At 46.4% G+C, this 18867-nt stretch overlaps 2 protein-coding genes across 2 annotated transcripts; one reads left to right on the top strand and one right to left on the bottom strand.

Annotated features, from left to right (window-relative positions):
• Window positions 1-936: 936 nt before the first annotated feature.
• BAG5 (BAG cochaperone 5) lies at window positions 937-6494 on the bottom strand. The gene is made up of 2 exons (XM_056851501.1): window positions 6468-6494; window positions 937-2351 (listed from the first exon to the last, which is right to left on the bottom strand). Exon 2 carries the CDS (start codon window positions 2321-2323, stop codon window positions 971-973), a length of 1353 nt encoding a protein of 450 aa, XP_056707479.1. The 5' UTR covers window positions 2324-2351; window positions 6468-6494; the 3' UTR covers window positions 937-970.
• Window positions 6495-10920: 4426 nt separating this feature from the next.
• On the top strand, window positions 10921-18607 carry LOC130478992 (cytochrome c oxidase assembly factor 8). Its single transcript, XM_056851257.1, has 5 exons — window positions 10921-10962; window positions 12402-12599; window positions 14525-14588; window positions 15845-15935; window positions 18425-18607. Exons 1-5 carry the CDS (start codon window positions 10921-10923, stop codon window positions 18528-18530), a joined length of 501 nt encoding a protein of 166 aa, XP_056707235.1. The 3' UTR covers window positions 18531-18607.
• The last annotated feature ends 260 nt before the right edge of the window (window positions 18608-18867 follow it).

The following is an 18867-nucleotide window of genomic DNA, read 5'->3' as shown; positions in this document are numbered from 1 at the left end:
GTCAGAAACAACAGTAATCTGATCTGGAGGGGGGGCACCATGAAAGGGACAAGGTGCCAACTAGGGAGGCATTTCACATGCCAAAGTTAAACCATAATCGCTCCACGGCCAACCAAAGCGTCAGTCTTGGGAGGTTTTCAGCCACTGAAGAATTCAGTACAATTCTTCCACAGTAGTGATTTCCCACCGTTCTAAGCTATGACATTCTGGTTTTTGAAGTATCACAATTCCTTCACACCAGTGTTATGAAGGATTCCTTTCTGAATGACCAACCTGAAATGAGTGTTAAGCAAAAACCCTGAACTAACTTGGTGGACCACTTCAGGGTATGTGGCGTGGGGCTACAGCTTATCTCCCCACACGAAAGTTAGTACCGTGGAATCCTATAGCCATATGCCAAAACCTGCATGTTAAGACCCCAAACCTTTAGGTGAGAGATAAGCAAGATTAAACCAAACACACAGAGAGGGGAGGGAAAGCCACCAGTAATTTGCATTTAATCCTTTGGATCATGACAGCACATCTGAAGTATCCCCATGTTCCGTCACGCCGGCAACAAACGGCTTATGGCTAACAAATTTAGCTCCCGGTATCTTCTTCGTCAGTTGCACCTTGACTGAACGGTAAGAAAACACTTCTGACAAGCTGCCTTCTCTCACTGTGCGGAAGGCTGGTTTTGGCTATCTACCAAGTGAGGCAGCTCTTCATGACAGAAGATGAGAGCTAGAGATCCCAGGGTAGATAAAGAGAGATAGCTGTGGCCAAAATCGTAACACAAATAACATGCAGGCTGCAGTCATTGCCTGGCTGGGTCAACAAGAGACACAACTGCTGCATAGCCCAATCCAACACTTCCTCGGCCACAATGACATAAGCAAATAACATAACTTCTGGTTTTGTCGGGAAATCGGTAGGCATGGACTGCAAAAAAAAAAATGGCAGCAAAGTCTTGCACGAGACCTCAGCTATTTTAGTACTCCCATTGGTCTGTTTTCATGTCTAGGTAGTAAAGAATATTCTGCGCCAGCTTCACCGCCTGTTTCCGGGCAGCTTTCGAGCGCTCGTCTCCTAGCGGGTCTATGGCGTCGAGGGCCAGGAGCTGCTTCGTGAGCAGCTCCTCCAGCCTCATGTAGTTCTTGTCCATCCTGTTCCCGTCAAAGGACATCACCTCCTGAAGAATCTGGGACAAGGTCCCGAGAATGTCCCAAACAGCTCTGTGCGATGGCGGCTCCGGTTCCTCCTGCTGAACGAACACCTGCCGCCGGACAAGTGCTTCTTTCAGGTCAATGTACGTGATGAGGGTTTGCACTTCGATCACCGCTCGCCTCCTGGCTTCTCGGATGCAGGGGTTTTTGCCTGGGCTCACCTCATCCAGCTCAGCGATTAACCCCTGCAGCTCCGTCTTGGACTTCAAGTACAAGTCCACGGCTCTCTCTCCTTTCAAAAAGGAGGAAAGTATCTCCTTCATCTTCTTGCGGATCTCCTCTATCTTTACAATGCACCCATTTTGCGCCAGGTCGTAGGCGTAAGTGGAATCGGCTTCTTCTTCCAGATCTAGGTATCTTTGCAGTTTGTTGATCTCTTCCACGACTTCTCTGCGATAGTTCCTTATTTCTGGGTGGCCGTATACGTCTAAGGCATCTAGATCCGCGATCAGGCCTATCAGCACACAAGACAGATGCCTGCAGGTCTCATTGTTGTTCACTCCCATCAGAACAGCAATAAGGGTCCCTTTCGCTTTGTTTACTTCACACATGACAGAGTTAATCTTAGCAACAGAAGGATGTGCATTGGTGGACAGTGGCAAAGAAGGCTGCTGCTTCGCACAGTTATCTATGATCTCTTGAACAGCACAGACTTTGGTCAGAGTGCGGTACCTGGCTTTCCGTAAAGAGGTTTTCCCTTCAGTTTTCACCTGAGTGAGCCTAAAGATGATATCCTGAATACCCTCGTCAAATTCCTCAGTTATGCAGTTGCCTCCTTTGTAAAAACCTGTGATCTCGTGCTCTACCAATGCTTGTGCTTCTGTGAATATAGACGCTATCTCCAGCCTCTGGGGATGGTTTGCATTCTGCTCCAGTTCTTTAAGCAGTCTCTCAATTTCCTGGGCACCTCGCTTTCTGGCTTGTTGAACATCCCCTCGGCCTTCCGTGTCCACTGAATCTATTTCAAAAAGCTGTTTGGTCAAAGTCCTCTCTAGTTTCTTGTAAGCTCTGTCACCAGATAGACCACTGAAGGCTGCTACTTGTGGTTCTAAATCTCTGACTTCTTTCTGTATTTCTTGTAACCTTTTAATGGAGGGATGTTGGTTACCCATATCCATTCTTTTTCTTCATCCAGTTTCAACAGAGCTAAAAATAATGCAAAATACACAGCTGGTGAAGTTTCAAACACACACCCGACTGCTAGGCAATTTATAAAACTCAAGTTTTTCCTATTTTTTTTAAATGTCTGGTTGTTGTTTTTAATAATCACCACACAATCTCAGAAATCCCTGGGATATCAGATAGGTATTTTCTTAGAACACTGACTACCATTTTTATCTTACCTTTCTGTTAAAGGGCTACGGGAAGATTACATGATCCAACCCTGTTTTATCCTCACGATACTGTGCGATACTGAAGGCCGAGAAAGGGTGAGTGGGTCAAGAACATTCAAGAGAATTCATGGCACAGGAGGGATTTGAACCCAACTCTCTCTGATACTCTAACCACCATTCCACAATGGTGCACTTCATAGAATCATAGAATAGAATCATAGAGTTGGAAGGGGCCATACAGGCCATCTAATCCAACCCCCTGCTTAATGCAGGATCAGCCTAGAGCATCCCTGACAAGTGTTCGTCCAGCCTCTGCTTAAAGACTGCCAGTGAGGGGGAGCCTACCACCTTCCCAGGTAGCTGATTGCACTTACTCTGACTGTAATTCCCCCCCCCCCCCCGTAATATCTAGTCGGTACCTTTCCGCCCGCAATTTGAACCCATTATTGCGAGTCCTATCCTCTGCTGCCAACAAAAACAGCTCCCTGCCCTCATCTAAGTGACAGCCCATTCAGTGGCTGCCCATTAACGTCAATGAGATAACAAAAGCCAGGAGTTTAGAAGAGCACAACATTTCTGACCTCCTGGATAAGTATTTTAAAATGCACATCCAACTTATGGGTTCAGGCCCACACAAGCGGGTTGCAACCTATCTCTAGACGTACCTATGGTACCACTGGTCTCCCCTGAGGGTTTTTCAGTCAAAAGAAAACCTAGAAGGAAAGAAAGGATTAGCAGAAGCAAAGGAGGACAAAGGCCTCTGTGCCTTTAATAGCTGTGCAGATGGCAGCTGGGGAGGGGCACCTTTTCTCATTCCTGTACAGCCAGCCCCACCTGCCAAAATTTCCTCTTCTAGACAAACTGCCGGAACTTAGCAGCCCCAACGTCTTCCCTCACACCTAATCATTCTGGAGAGTAAAGGAGAAGCATAAACAGAAATTAATTTAAATAGGGCCCTGAGGCAGGCACTCTGACAAAGTGAGCTCTGACTCAGGAAGGCTTATGCTGTAATAAGCTTTGTTGGTGTGTCGGGTGCCACCGAACTCCCATTCTTATTCTGCTGCAAACAAATCTGGCAGACTTTTTTAAGCCAGTGGCACACACTAAACAGGCTGACCCCTATGTACTCTTACTCAGAAGTAAGCTCCACTGCAATCCCTCAGTGGGCCTTACTTTCAAGGCAGACTCTTCTAGGCATCGCAAGCAAAGTACAGCAGAGTGGCTGGTGCACCCACACCCCTGAGGAAAATGAAAGGCGATGTTGCCATCTGCTTCCCCATATACTACTCTTATGGTGCCAGAAAGATGCGGGCACTGCAAAGAAAGCAGAAGACCCTTTTCTCCGTCGCTCACCCCCATCAGGATAGAGATCACACACCCAATAACAGAACCAGGGCTCCAGCTGCTATCATCATTAGGCATCTTTTCTCTCCCCCCCCTTCTCTCTCCAGCTGCCTCCAGCAAAAACAAAATGAAAATGCAACCTGGAGCGCCTCATGAGTTTAAGTGTCCTATCTACCCATGGGAGGTAGCAACCCACCTAGGGCCAGGTCCCTCTTTGCCACTGGCCGGAGGTTTTTGGGGTGGAGCCTGAGGGTGGGGTTTGGGGAGGGACTTCAATGCCATAGAGTCCAATTGCCAAAGCAGCCATCTTCTCCAGGTGATCTCGATCGGTTGTAACAGCAGGAGATCTCCAGCTAATTCAACTGATCTCCAGCCGATTGAGATCAGTTCACCTGGAGAAAAATGGCCGCTTTGGCAATTGAACTCTATGGCACTGAAGTCCCTCCCCAAACCCCGCCCTCCTCAGGCTCCACCCCAAAAATCCCCCGCCAGTGGCAAAGAGGGACCTGGCAACCCTAAGCTAGTCCCTGGAGGCTGGCAACCCAAAACCCACCCCATTTAGGTGTCCCGCACCCCTCAGGCTGCCAGCCTCCAGTTGAGGCCTGGAGATCTCCCAGAACTGCAAGTGGATCTCCTGGACGAAGTGGCTGCTCAGGAGGGTGGACTCTATGGCACCGAGGTCCCTCGCCTCCTCAAGCCCTGCCCCCCAAGGCCTTTCCCTAAATCTCCAGTTATTTTAACGACCCTACGCTACCCCCCCCCCAAAAAAATTGCCCTCTTCCCACCGCCACCTCCTGCGCTCTGCTTGGCCTCCAGGGTCGCCAGGTCCCTCTTGCCAACCGGCGGGAGGTTTTGAGGGCAGAGTAGGGTCGCCAGGTCCCTCTTGGCAACCTCCTCTTGGAGGTTTTGGGGGCGGAGCCTGAGGAGAGCGGGGTTTGAGGAGGGCGGGGTTTGGGGAGGGGCTTCAATGCCACAGAGTCCAATTGCCAAATAGGCCATTTTCTCCAGGGGAACTGATCTCTATCGGCTGGAGGCCTGTTGTCATAGCAGGCGATCTCCCGCTGCTACCTGGCAGTTGGCAACCCTGTTGGCCTCCAACCACCAAGGCCCACCCTGGGGGAAATCCCCGCCCTTACCCTAAGCGAGAGCTGGATCCCCCGCCCCCTACAGCGACCCTACATCCCTGCGGGGAGGCAGGCCGGGAATCAGCCCCGGGCTCGGGTCGCTTCCCCCACCCACCCCCAGGCGGAGCGCGCGAGCAAGCCTGATCCCCCCCTCCCCCGCCCGCCCGCCGGTGACTTCACAATCTCATTCCAGCCCTTCGCTACCCGCGGAGCCGCTTCTCCGCGCACAGGCCGCGGCGCTCGGCCGGGGGAGCCAGGAAAGCCCGGCGGCTTCCCCCCCTTTTCCAGGCCCCAGGCCTGCCTCTCGCCCAGCTCCGAGCCCGCCGCCTCCAAAATTCCCCCCCCAGTCCCGAAAGCGTTACCATGGTGACCCCCTCGCGCACGCGCGCCTTGGCTTCCCGGCGCCCCGGACACGCTCCTCCCCGCCCCACACGTTGCCCGTGCCCCCAAGCCACCTCACCCTACCCCGCCATCCTCACGCGCCCAGGCCAGGCCTACACGCATCCCCCTCGCCAGTAAAACCCGGGGGGGGGGTTGCCAACTCTGGCCCAGAAATTCCTGGAGAATGGGGGGGGGCTGCCTGTGGAAGGGAGAGTTGGGGCGAGGGGTTCTCCATCGCTTGCCCCCGTCGGGAGGCCAGCGCGGCCCATGGTATGCCATAACAGGCCACAGTGGGTCGCCGTGTTAGTCTGTCTGCAGCAGTAGAAAAGGGCAAGAGCCTCACAAGAATAAAGACTCACAAGAATATTTTCTGGTAATACCAGAAAATATTTTTTGTATCTGGAGAAGATCTGAAGACCTTGTATCTGAAGATACAGGTATCTGAAGAAGTGACCTGTGGCGCACGAAAGCTCACACCCTGCCAGAAAATATTTTTGTTAGACTTTAAGGTGCTACTGGACTCTTGCCCCTTTTCTACTACCGCAGACAGACTAACACGGCGACCCAGCTGCCTTACACTGAATCAGACCCTGGGTCCACCAAGGTCAGTCTTGTCTACTCAAACCGGCAGCGGCTCTCCAGGGTCTCAGGCGGGGGTCTCTCACATAGCCGACTTGCCTGGTCCCTTTAACTGGAGACGCCGGGGATTGAACCTGGGGCCTTCTGCACGCCAAGCAGAGGCTCTACCACTGAGCCACGGCCCCTCCCCTTTTTTACTTATCCCGCTTTGACCTTCCCCCCCCACCCCGTGTTCGCATCCAGGGTGGCGCTTCTACGCCCCAGGAACCTGCCACCTGCAAACCTTTCATCACCCCACCACCCTTAAGCTCACCACCCTTCCTGTACTCTGCCGCCCCCCCTCAGCCCCCCTTCCATCTCCCTGCATTTGCAACCCCGGTTCTGGCAGCACCTCCATTGCGGTGACCACGCACAGCCTGCCTTCCTCCCGGGACTCCAGCCTTAGCCCGGGGTAGCTACCACCATTGCCTCGCAGGACCCTTTTCTTCTTCCGTACTTACCAGGGGCGGAACGAGCCGCCTGCCCGGCCCAAAGACGCCCGGGATCCCCGCCGCGCGTGCGCACTCTGTCCGCACCGAGCCCCTCGGTCTTTCGAAGGCTGCGGAGGAAAGACGACTTCCACTGTGGGTATGACGGCCTTGCCGTAAAGCGAGCGAGCCCGGCCGCCGCCGCGTTGTCGTTAAAAGGCCGGCCGCCGCTTTGCGCACGCGCGAGCTCGCGGATGGCAACGGCGGCGGCGGCGACCCGGGTTGCTTTGTGCCGTTGGAAGGGAGGTCGCGCGGCGGTTGCTTCGCGCGGCGGGTCTTCCTCCGCGTCCGCCGAAGGGCCGGAGAAGGAGGCCGCGCCGCCGCCGCGCCCCGGAAACAGGGTAATGGAGACGGCGGGAAGAAACTCCCGTGGAGGCTTGGGCGGCAGACGAACACGGACCCGAGAACTGCAACCCTGGGCATGCTTTCTTGGGAGTAAGGCCACTGCCTATAGCGTGGGGGCCTTACTTCCAAATAAACGTGCCTAGGGATCAGGTCTCCTGGCGCTGCTAGCGGATTAAAGAGGTCTTACCTGGTTAGCAACGGAGGGCCGGTGGCTTCGCGGTCTAGAGAATTTGCGTGCAGGAAGTCCCAGGCCCCGCCCTTGGTGTCCCCGTTTAAAACAGGGTCATTAAGTAGTAGGTCATGTGAAAAACCTCCGGAGAGCCAGTGAAAGTGGAGAATCTTGGTGGACCAATGGTCTGACTCAGTGTGTGGCAGTTTTCATGTGTTCATGAGCGCTAATTGGGTCTTTGTACATGCTGCTCGTGAGCAAAAACCTTGGTAGGTCCTTGATCTGAGGCAGCATGATGTGTTCATGAGCTGTCTGATGCCAGTTGTGCACATGTATGAGTGCTGGTTGGTTCCGCATAGATGTTGCTCGTGATCTCAGGCAGTTCCATCTGTTCACGAGTTGTACGGAGTGCTAATTGGTTCTACCAACTCATAAGCAACAAGTATGCAATTAACACCCCTGCATGTATACAGGATTTTGGTATGCTCTGACTCAGTATAAGACACTTTCTTGTGTTTGTGAGTTGTATGGATGCTTATTGTTTGATTAAAGCTGCATGCATGTTGCTTATGAATCAATCACTTTCCCCCCTTTAGGGCAGTGAGTGCCCACCTTTTTTGGTACAGTGACCCACAACTCCAATTTATTTGGCAAGGTGACCCTCTTTAAAAAAATATATATGCAATGCATAGTTAAATTGTGGAACTCCCTGCCACAGGATGTGGTGATGGCTGCCAACTTGGAAAGCTTTAAGAGGGAAGTGGACATGTTCATGGAGGAGAGGACTATCCATGGCTACTAGTCAAAATGGACACTAGTCAGGATGCATACCTATCCTCTCCAGGATCAGAGGAGCGTGCCTATTGCATTAGGTGCAATGGAATACAGGTAGGACAATGCTGCTGCAGAGGTCTTGTTTGCGGGCTTCGTAGAGGCACTTGGCTGGCCCTGTGTGAACAGACTGCTGGACTTGATGGACCTTGATCTGATCCAGCATGGCCTTTCTTATGTTCTTAAACCAATAAAACTGTAAAAGTCTGGGACCTGATTTCACAGGCTTCACAACTCATTTTGGAGTCGGGCCCCACACTGCTTTAGAGCATTTTTTTAATTTACAGCTGATACACACTACATGTTTTAAGCACTAGCTTCCCCTCGGTTCACACATGCAGTAGTATGAAGTGGTGGAACGGATGGCATCTCTAGAACATGAGTGGTGGATTCCAGCTTTGAACATTCCTTTGCACAAACCTTCCATGCAGTCAGGGGGCCAGTGAGGTATAGTGGTTAAGAGTGTCTGACTGGTATTTGGGAGTGTGTGTTCGCTGTCAAATCACAGCTGACCCTGTGGGGTATTTATGGCAAGAGACGTTCAGAGGTGGTTTGCCATTGCCTGCTTCTGCGTGGGCCGAGAGAGTTCTGAGAACTGTGACTGGCCCAAGGTCATCCAGCAGGCTTCATGTGAAGAAGTGGGAAATCAAACCCAGTTCTCCAGATTAGAGTCCAGTGCTCTTAACCATTATGCCACACTGGTTGCCATATCTGGGATTTTGCTGGGTGACCTCAGGCCAGTCACACACTCTCAGGACAAAATGGAATTGGCTGCCTAGGGATGTGGTGAGCTCCCCCTCATTTCAAAGTAGCAGCTGGACAAACACTTGTCAGGGATACTCTAGACTGATCCTGCTTTGACCAGTGGGTTGGACCATAGGACCTGTATGGCCCCTTCCAGGTCTATGATTCTGTATTATCGGGTGAATGGGTTTATGAATGCAGTGTTGTTGCTTTAAAGATATGTTTTCCACAACTGGGGGGTGGGGAGGAATGTACTTCTGTTCTGCTGCTGTGCTGTTGGCATTGAAGGTGTAGGCTGAATTAGGTAAAAGGGAGTTCAAGGGAAATGTTGATGACAGCACAGGGCTGATTCACCCACGTTTGTTTTTCATCTCTGCAGACTGAATGTGGTTAAGCCAATTGACTGAATTGTTTACCCTGCGTGCAAATTGCTGGTTTGTGTCATGTACTGGGTGAGGAATTACATCCTGATAATTTGCAGTTGTGGCAACTCCTTTATTCAGTTTCTTTCAATTTTGTCTTGCTTTTTGGCTCAGAGGAGCTTGCAAAGCAGCTGGCCATCCCAACCTGCAAACTATAGGCAGAACAGCAAGCGGCCAGAAGGGAGAGATGAGTACCCTCGACTCCTCGCCTCTGCTGTCACTCCAAGTGAGAACTCAGGATTTTTTTCAGTGAGCCGTAAAACAAAAATAAAATTCCTAACGCTTATTTTTTAAAAGGTTACCACCGATTGCTGGCAATTTCTGCCATCCTTTTAGATGTAGTGTTGTATTTCCTATAACTGTAAATATGACTGTATTTCCTATAACCCTTCTGCCAGGTTCATATTCCAGCAAAACACAAGAGAAAAGCTGCCAGTACTGGCTCCAGAATGGTCCTGGTGGTGGAGGCTGTAGGCAAGATGCACTTAGTGGGCCTTTTTTAGCTTGAAAGGGCAGAGGAGTGGGTGAGAGGACAAACTAACAGTTCCTCATGTTGCTGCTTTTGGTTTCTTGTAAATGATACCGATGGTGCTTATTGCAGCAATAGGCCCTTTGACTGCTGTGCAGCTCCAGAATATGCATGATTTCACCACCCTAGAGATAATTGTAAAATATGTGAGAGCTTGGCTATTTTGGAACAAAATGTGAAATGCGTTCCTGTGCTTCCCAAGTTCTTTAGATTCTCACCAACAGTGTACTGCTTCTCTTGTCACTGGGCCCTAAGTGAAGCTTTTCCACAACTTGAGCCTCTTTTCATAACGCTGCTCTTCACAGATCTTTCCCTTATCCTCTTCCACCAGTCCTTCCTTGGGTTTCTGCATCTTGGCCTGCTACCTAGCCTAGGATCTTTTTGGCCAGCTTGCATTTGAAGCTCCCTTTCCTTATCTCCACTGCCTTCTGGACACTGTGTTCTGTTTCCCTGGGTGTCCAACACCCCTGTCTCACTGGGGAGCCTTGGCTGTGACACAGTGATAGAAGCTCTGTGGCTTTGTGTACACAAGGTCCCAGGTTCAATCCCCAGAATCTCCAGTTAAAACAGTGATGTGGTTCTCTGCTCCCAGACCAAAGTAGACAGTGCTGAGTTTGATACAACCACGATCTGACTCAGTAAAAGGTGGCTTCATGTAAGCGTCCGAACCTTAACCTTAATAGCATATATATCCCCTAAGCTCTTTTTGAAGTTTTTTTTTCACTCATCAAAGTTTCACAATTTGTCAACATTGTATGGCCTTTATAACAAAAAAGGGTGGGATACTTGTCCACATGACGTCATAGCAGCCACTTGGTCGATGACAGGAGACAAAAGGCCTGCAGATAACTAACAGCTAGTTTTTAGTCTGGCACATGTCACAATAAGTACATAATATCTCAGCTGAACTCCTTGTACTGCATTGAGCACACTCAGGTGCCACTATAATGGATTTCTTCATTTATTTAAATAGAGAAGGAAGCACCATGTGTGTATTCCTTTATGTGTTTGCAGAGATACAACTTGCAGATGAGAGCATGAGGAATCCTTATGGGTAGAAGAGCTTTGTATGCATGGCTTATCTCAGAGCAATTCCAGTGGAGGTGCCCTGTGGGAGACTTGAAATAATAAATCATTAACAAGCATCTGCTTTAGTCTCCTAGAATCCATGCCAGTAAATTATTGGATCATATTTGCTTGTGCAATAGGCACAAATACAATCAAAGCCAATCATGGAAGAAAAGCTGCATGAGCAGAAAAATGTAGTCCCATTCTTTCCAGTGTTCTCAGAAAAAATACTAATTCTAACACTGGCAAGCCAAAAGTACCTATGATGTGTGATTAATTTTGTAATTATTTTGTTAACATGCAAACTGATTAGTGATGATGGGAACTGCTGGCACCTTTCAGATAGATCATGAGCTGAAGGTCTGCAATAGCTTGTATGGTTATAAACATTTGCATATTGCTTTTCCCGTGCATTTCAATCTGTTGGTGATGGCTGCAGGGGTGCATGTGCACGCCGTCAAGTCACACTTGACTTATGGCGACCCCGTAGGGTTTTCAAGGCAAGAGGTGGAGGTGGTTTGCCATCGCCTGTCTCTGCGTGGGCTGAGAATTTGGATAGAAGTGTGACTGGCCCAAGGTCACCCAGCAGGCTTCCTATGGAGAAGTGGGGAATCGAACCTGGTTCTCCAGATTAGAGTCCGCCGCTCTTAACCACTACACTTCGCTGGCTCTTCTATTAAATTCTTGCAGCCCACTTCTATCTAAATCTTACTTGGAAGCAAAGCCTTTTCATTTCAGTGCAAGTTTCTTAGACTGTATCCTTCTTTTGAAATTGTTCTCTCAAACAGGAAAATGGTTGTTTCCAAAAGAAAAAACAATCTGTGTGAAAATGTAATATTTGTTTATTTGTTTTGTTTACATCATTCATAGCCCACCTTTCTCACTTTGATTTAAGACAGATTGTGCAGAGTGGGTCAGTACAGTTGACAGGATGGGGTATTCAATAAACAATACCACAGGATTGGGGTTGTAGAACTAATCAGAAACCTAAAAACAGAACTGAAGCAAAGTGTAGGTCTTAACATGACACATTAAATTATATGAAAATTACATAGTAGGGTCCTAGTTTCAGTAAGCTAAACACAGTAATATAGACCCACAGTCCCTAATAATTTATCTAAGTAACTTTGTGAATCATTTAGTACAGTGCAACTCTAGTGCCTGTGTAGAAAATTATGGAGTTGAAATTACTAGACGATTAGGGGGCTTGTGGAGGAAGGGAAATCCCATTTCTTCTATTTCCCCACCTGACTCTGCATACCTAACTTCCTCCTTCCACTTTGGTTCCATTCCCTTCCACCCACTTTCTCTCACCACCCCGTCTGTCTGATCTTTGGCCATGCTTGTTTCCTCCTCTCCCCACTTCCTTCCCCCGATTGGCCATCTGAGAGTTTCCCCTGTCCATCCTTGTTTCCTCCTTCGCACCACTGGTTCTGTTTGTGTGTTTTCTCCCTCACCCTTGTTGCTGCTGCCATCTCCTGTTGTTTGGGGTTGTCTTGGCAATTCAGAATGGAGACCTCTGGATTTGTTGCTTTGTGTTTGATTTTTAGCCTTTTACACATCACATCTAATTTTTCCTTAGTATCATGGTAAATATAAATGTTTTATAATGGAAGCTGGACATATGTGCTTTCCAACAACTGTAATGTGTAGATTACTTGTTAGTCTGTGTGCTGCCGTATTAACCTTTCATATCTAACAATTTTTCACAAAGCAGTGTTGAAGCAATTTGTGATGCTTTTGAATGAAAAAACAGGAAGTTCTGCAAAAACCTAATCTCCCCCTTTTTTGTGTTTAAGACTTCAGGTTTTTGCCCTCCTTCACATTCTTGCCATGATTGGATTGGGCCTCCCGATCAGCGTTCAAACCTCCGGCCGGTAATATTTTATGTTCCTAAACATGAATCTCCATTGGAATGCAGACTTAGAGAACTTAGACAAGAAACTCAAGCTTGGAATCAGCAATTTTGGGCAAACCAGAATGTATTGTTTAGAAAGGTGAGTGTGCAGGGAAATGCAAAGCCACTTGGTGGTGTTGGGAATTAGGGGATGTGCAGCACACGCACACACACACACGTGTGTGTGTGTGTGTGTATGTATATATATTTATATGTATGTATTTCCGATTTTGCGAGTTCCAGGTATCAATATGGTATTCGGATCTGTGTTTTTTTAGGTTTCTGATATTTTTCAGATCCGTTATTCCCTATGGGAAATCTTTCCTGGGGGGCTGAGGATGTTTCTGAGGTACTGGCACCGTTGCAGGGGAGCTACTGGTGCCTGTGTTTTAACTAGCCTCCAAATTTCAACTCAGTTGGAGCAAGGGGTCCAGTTCTATGGACCCTAAAAAAGGTGGGCTCAACTGTCCCCCATTGTTTCCTATGGAGCAAAGGGAAAACAAGCAAAAAAATTAAAAACTGAGAATCTCCCCCTGCTGTTATTTGGCCCAACCCATGTAAAAGCCAAAAATCTGAAAGTATGTGAAAGCTGAGTATTCTGAAACTATGTAAAATGTGAGAATCTCAATTTAAGATACGAGAGTCCACAAAACCTGACATTAACTCCATCAAAGAACCAACTTTTGGAAAACCACAAAAACACTTGACGCTGATGTACTCTTACCTAAAGCATTTCAGGAAGCTGATACCAAGCCTTGGGAGACACAGAAACACAGGGGAGAAAGGGTAAAAGGTAAAACAGTCAAGGGAGCCTGCAAACACCAGCTCTCAATATTTCCTGCTAATCCCAAATATTACTGGGATTTTTCTGGACCCATTTTTCAGTATCCCAAGAAATATTTGGGAAACCCAATTATATCTGAACAATACTAATAAGATATTTTTTGGATATATATTCGGCTCAGTGATATCCAAGTGCACATCCCTACTGGGAATCTTGCAGTGTGGATTGCCAAGAAACTCCAACACAAATTTTTTTTAGTTGCCATATTGTGTGATGTAAAGGCCCCATGGCACAGAGTGGTAAGCTGCAGTACTGCAGTCCAAGCTCTACTCACGACCTGAGTTTGATCCCAAAGGAAGTTGGTTTCAGGTAGCTGGCTCAAGGTTGACTCAGCCTTCCATCCTTCCGAGGTCGGTAAAATGAGTACCCAGCTTGCTGGGGGTAAAGGGAAGATGACTGGGGAATGCACTGGCAAACCACCCTCTAAACAAAGTCTGTCTAGTAAACGTAGGGATGTGATGTCACCCCATGGATCATGAATGACCTGGTGCTTGCACAGGGGATTTTTACCTTAAAGGCCTGATATGTGTTTTTTGTAAAAAAAATTATTTATTTAATTCATTTATACCCCACCTTTCTTCCCAGTGGGGTCCCAGAATGGTTTACATCATTCTCCTCTCCTTCCCTTTTCCCTCAAAACAGCCCTGTGAAGCAGGTTAGGCTTAGGAAATGTTAACTGGCTCAAGGTGTGACCTTCCATGGCATAAGTGGGGACTGGAATCTGGGTCTCTCAGATACTAGTCCGACACTCTTAACCACTACACCACACTGGCTCTCAAGTCCTACAGTTAAATAATGAAGAATGTATCCCTTTTCATTCCTGAATGCCCAAAATAAAGTGAATTATAGTTTCAAAGTTTAAAAAATTTACCACTAACTTACCGAGGACAGATCTAGTATACTTCCTCTTTTGCTGAAGAAAATGTTCGTGTACAAACTTGATTTAAGTTTGCCATAAGTATGGACCTCTTACAGTCCCATATTCAGCTAAACAGACAACTTGGACATTATGAAGCTTCCTGTGTTATAGGCTGATTGATCACAGAATAGTCCCTGAACATTTCCTGAACAAGTTGTAGTCACCAGTTAATATACTCAGTGGAATAGGTTCCAAGATTGCTTAGCACTTATGGACAAATTGAAGTTATACCAATTAATATCTTTAAATGATGATATTTCAGGAAAAAGAAGAATTTGTTCACTCGAGATTGAAAGCCAAAGGTCTAGAACTGAGAGATGAAAAAGGTTAGCTAAATCATTGTTTCTATAATTACGTGGTTCCTTAAAGAGAAGGTTCTGATTGTTTCCTGGATTTTAATCTTGTGAAAAGTTCTAGTGCAAATAAATGCACTTGATTTGTCATGAACAAGGCATAAGCCTATCTTTTTGGTACAGAATTTGGTTATGTACGTATGTGCCGTCAGGTTGCAACCAACTTATGGCAACCCCAGCAAGGGGCTTCCAAAGCGAGAAATAGAGATGGTTTGCCATTGCCTTTCACTGCAAATCCTTCCTTAGTGATCTCCCATCCAAGTTCTGACCTGCTTAGCTTTCGAGGTCTGACGAGATCAGTCTGTACCATGCCACCTTCCCTCCCACATAATTTGATTAAGGGTAACATATGGTATGATCTTGGTAATCTATACCCTCACAATGCCCTTTGCTACCCTCCCTTGCTACTTGCAAGAAGGATATAAGTCGCTGTCCAGGTTTCTCCTTGGAGCGTTACATTCTTTTGGGTTATGATTCCAAGAGGAGGGTGGGAAGAGAATATTGTCAGAGGAGTATTCGAATATAAGAAAAGCCCTGCTGGATCAGACCAAGGCCCATCAAGTCCAGCAGTCTGTTCATGCAGTGGCCAACCAGGTGCCTCTTGGAAGCCCACAAGCTTCCAAGGATAACTTCAGCAACGTCCTGCCTGTGTTCCACAGCACTTTAGAATAGGCATGCTCCTCTGATACAGGGAGAACTGGTATGCATCATGACTAGTATCCATTTTTACTAGCAGCCATAAATAGCCCTCTCCTCCATGAACATGTCCATCCCACTCTTAAAGCCTTCCAGGTTGGTAGCCATCACCACATCTACAGAGGTGTGGATGCTACGGTGACATTTAAGTCATTCCTTGGTTTACTGTAAATCTGCAGCTATTCGATTTCTAAGGTTCCCCCCCATACTGATCTGTTCAGTTTAACTCCTTATTACCAGCATTTCTGCTTATTATTTAATTCGCAAAACATTGAACAGTCTTTTCTGAGTATACCTTTGCAGCAACCTCAAAAGCAGATTACTGTTTTTCGCTTCTTGTGTATTGTGAAAATAGGCTGTGAGACTGTGACTTGCCCAAGGCTGCCAACAGTGAGACTGGAACACAATGTCTCCCACATTCCAGCCTAGCACTGCATGCTGTGCCGAATGTTTCCTGGGGCTTGCATTTAAATGTATGTTCCGGTATGCTTAAAATGTTTTCTGACCTAGGTGTTGTGAAATCTTATTTTTAGGGCGGAAAGCCACACTGGATGCCGAAGAAATGGCTGAATTTTACCAACTTTTTTTAAGTAAAAACTTTAAAAAGCATCTACTTTATAACAGGTGAGAATCTGACTCCAGGATATAGAATATTCTTCCCCCCTTATTTATCAAGTCTCTCAAGTCTTCAAGACTCCCTTAAAACCACTACTTCAACAAAGTCCTTTCTGAACCAGAGTAATTTCTCCTGGGTTCTCCATGGACTCATTCCAGTTGTTTGTCTGTTCCTCTCCCCCCCCCCCCATCTTGTTTAATGGAGATTAGAAGTGCATGATGTGGGGACCGTGATACTTCTGTGTTTTATGCTGCGTATGCTACACTGTTGTAATAGCATGTCCAATGGTGCACATGGAGAAAATAGTAACTCCATTAGTCATTCTTCTGTTTGTTTTCTGACTCCTCCTGGAAGCAACAGTGCCACCTAAAGTTCTAAAGAAATGTTAAATAATAATTTTAACTAGCTTATTTTGCATTTACCCTTGGTCATTAGTTTCACCTGGTGAGAGACCCAGCTGTATTTAATGGCGCTTTAAAATAGAGCCATTTAGGAACAGTGGGTTGGATCCAGTAAACTGTGAAGAGAACAAAGCTGTGAAATGGATCCCCCCTTCTTTGTGCCACCTTCTTACCCCTTCCTCTATTGCTCCTGAGGGTCACCCCCCAGCAGCTTTGCAGGGAACGTAGGAGGCTGCAGTGAGAATGGAGATCTGTTGTGTGAGCTCATTCCTTTGATGGTTTTTGGATCTAACCTATTTTATCATTATCTTTCGTTAGTTGTATAGTTTCCAATTAACAAAATATTACCCCTCCTCTCCCCCTGCCCACAAATAATCATAGACTATCTGCTGAGTTTGTTTTCTCAGATATTACACTAAAATATCCGTTTACTTTTTCCACTATCTTAAATTAATACCCTACCAATAAATGATTGATTGATCTTGAAGTTACATGCATATGTACACGTTTGTATATGTAGCATACCATATGCTGGATCCAGTGATCCGCGGGTTCAAGGACTGTAGTACTTTCCCACGTTCTCCTCACCCCAGCATTCATTTCCAGCCCCAGGAAAGTTTATTACCAGAGTCATGGTTCACAGAAACTGTAGTGAGGAAGGGGATGAAGTCACCATCTCAATACCTGTTCCATCAGTGGAACTGTGCTGATGAAAGAGACCTGCATCCCTGGGAATAAACTTTTCTCGGGTCAGAAAGGACTGCTTGGGTGGAGTGGAATGCAGAAATACCATGACTCTCAGGGCCCTCTGCTGATGAATCGCGGGATTCCCCATGCACACAATACAATTATTTGGTTTGGTTTTACTGGAACATTGAAAGGTTGCTGTTAATAACAGAAGACGACTCAAAGTGGAAACATGAATGTAATTGAAACTTCATAACTTTAAGATATCTTTTGTCATTCATTTTTCTACTAGAGTGATGATTGAATTACAATAACCAAACATATAGCAAGCATCTTATTTCCTGTATATCGAGGTCCCCAACATGGTGCCTGTGGGCGCCCGTCGACATTTTGTGGCAGCCATTTTGTTGCTGTGCCCACCATGCTGTGTCAGAACTCCAAATGTGCCTGCAGGCACATTTTTACACTGTATGTAAATGCAGTGCTTCTTTTTAGAGGTCTGAAAAGCTGTTTGCTTAGTTGACTGCACTCATCATATGACTCTCTTCTGATCCTTCGTACCACTCTGTTATTCCGGGGCTGTGGCTATGATCTGAACAGTAAGGAATACCTTGTATACCAAGAAACAAAAAAACTCATTTCACCAGGTTTATGATGAGTCTAGGGTTACCTGCAGGGGTACTAGAGCAATGTAAATAAAAATCCTTTATAATTTACATACTTCAAAACACTTTTCAAAAGAATAGATGCTGTTTTTAAAAACTCATTCTGGATAGATATGTTAACTTCAGAGCAAAGGGTTTGATCTGCCGGGCCAAATCTCTGACATTTTTGATGTTCTTTTCTGTTTAATAATTCCACATAAGTAACTGTGTTAACATGGATTAACAGGTTAATTAATTAAAAATCACTTAAAAGATAAACCTGTGTAAGTTACCTTAAAAACTGTAGTTTTTGGTCTACTTCACAAAAGCTTGTGCTCGAATAAAAACTTGTGGCTTTAAGAGGTACCATAAGGCACTTGTTTATATTTTCTGTTCAGTTTTTGTATATAGTAAAACATGCCTTCACTCTTGGTATAAAGAATCTGGGATGCCCTAAAAGCTGCATTGGTAGTTGAATAAATTCTCCTAGTTTATGTTATTACTCATTACATTGGTATCTGCAGTATGTAACTCTGCTTGCCTGGAGATATGTCCTATTATACACATGGGATTGCTTTTTGACTTGGCACTTTAGAAAACTAAAGGCAGAAATGTTCCTAGCCTGTTGAGCTTTAAGGAAGGAAAGGAAAAGCAGTTTACTACAAACCAAGATGTCTCAGTCTTACATCTTTTTCCTCTAATTTCAAATAGAAATACTCTAATTGTGTATTTTTGCTGATGTGTCTCTTTGTTTCTGAAATGTAGGGATTGGTACAAACGGAATTTTACCATCACGTTCATCATGGGTCAAGTGGCGTTTGAGAGAGCGTGGAGAAGACTTGGGTTGAAAAAGATAAAAACTGAGGGCTAGTACATTGCATCACCAGGTACCTCTGGAAGATGGCCTTATTATTACTTAGAAACTAAATAGCAACAATGGCTGTTCTCAGGTCTTGAGGTAGCTTCAGATACGAATAAAAGTTGAGTTGGGTCTTTTCTCCACTTCTATTTATAGCACCAAATACCCCGTTAGCTGAAAGATAATTACACCTTATTGATGGGGAAAAGGGCTAATGGTGTCCTTGTGTCTGGTTTCATGCCGCCTTTGTCTGTAGAATTGCCAACTACCAGGTAATAGCTGGAGATCTCCTGCTATTACAACTGATCTCCATCTGATAGAGATCAGTTCACCTGGAGCAAATGGCCAC

Source organism: Euleptes europaea, chromosome 6 (genome assembly GCF_029931775.1).
Source record: "Euleptes europaea isolate rEulEur1 chromosome 6, rEulEur1.hap1, whole genome shotgun sequence".
NCBI lineage: Eukaryota > Metazoa > Chordata > Lepidosauria > Squamata > Sphaerodactylidae > Euleptes > Euleptes europaea.
Note: the sequence above shows the minus strand (reverse complement) of the source record. Positions and strands in the feature narration are given on the sequence as shown.

Bases quoted from the DNA above. Each gene is read 5' to 3' on its own strand.
- BAG5 (XM_056851501.1), bottom strand. From the start codon at position 2,323: ATGGATATGGGTAACCAACATCCCTCCATTAAAAGGTTACAAGAAATA.
- LOC130478992 (XM_056851257.1), top strand. From the start codon at position 10,921: ATGGGAACTGCTGGCACCTTTCAGATAGATCATGAGCTGAAG. The intron at 10,963-12,401 runs GTCTGCAATAGC...TTTGTGTTTAAG, and splicing joins AGATAGATCATGAGCTGAAG to ACTTCAGGTTTTTGCCCTCC. The intron at 14,589-15,844 runs GTTAGCTAAATC...TCTTATTTTTAG, and splicing joins AGAACTGAGAGATGAAAAAG to GGCGGAAAGCCACACTGGAT.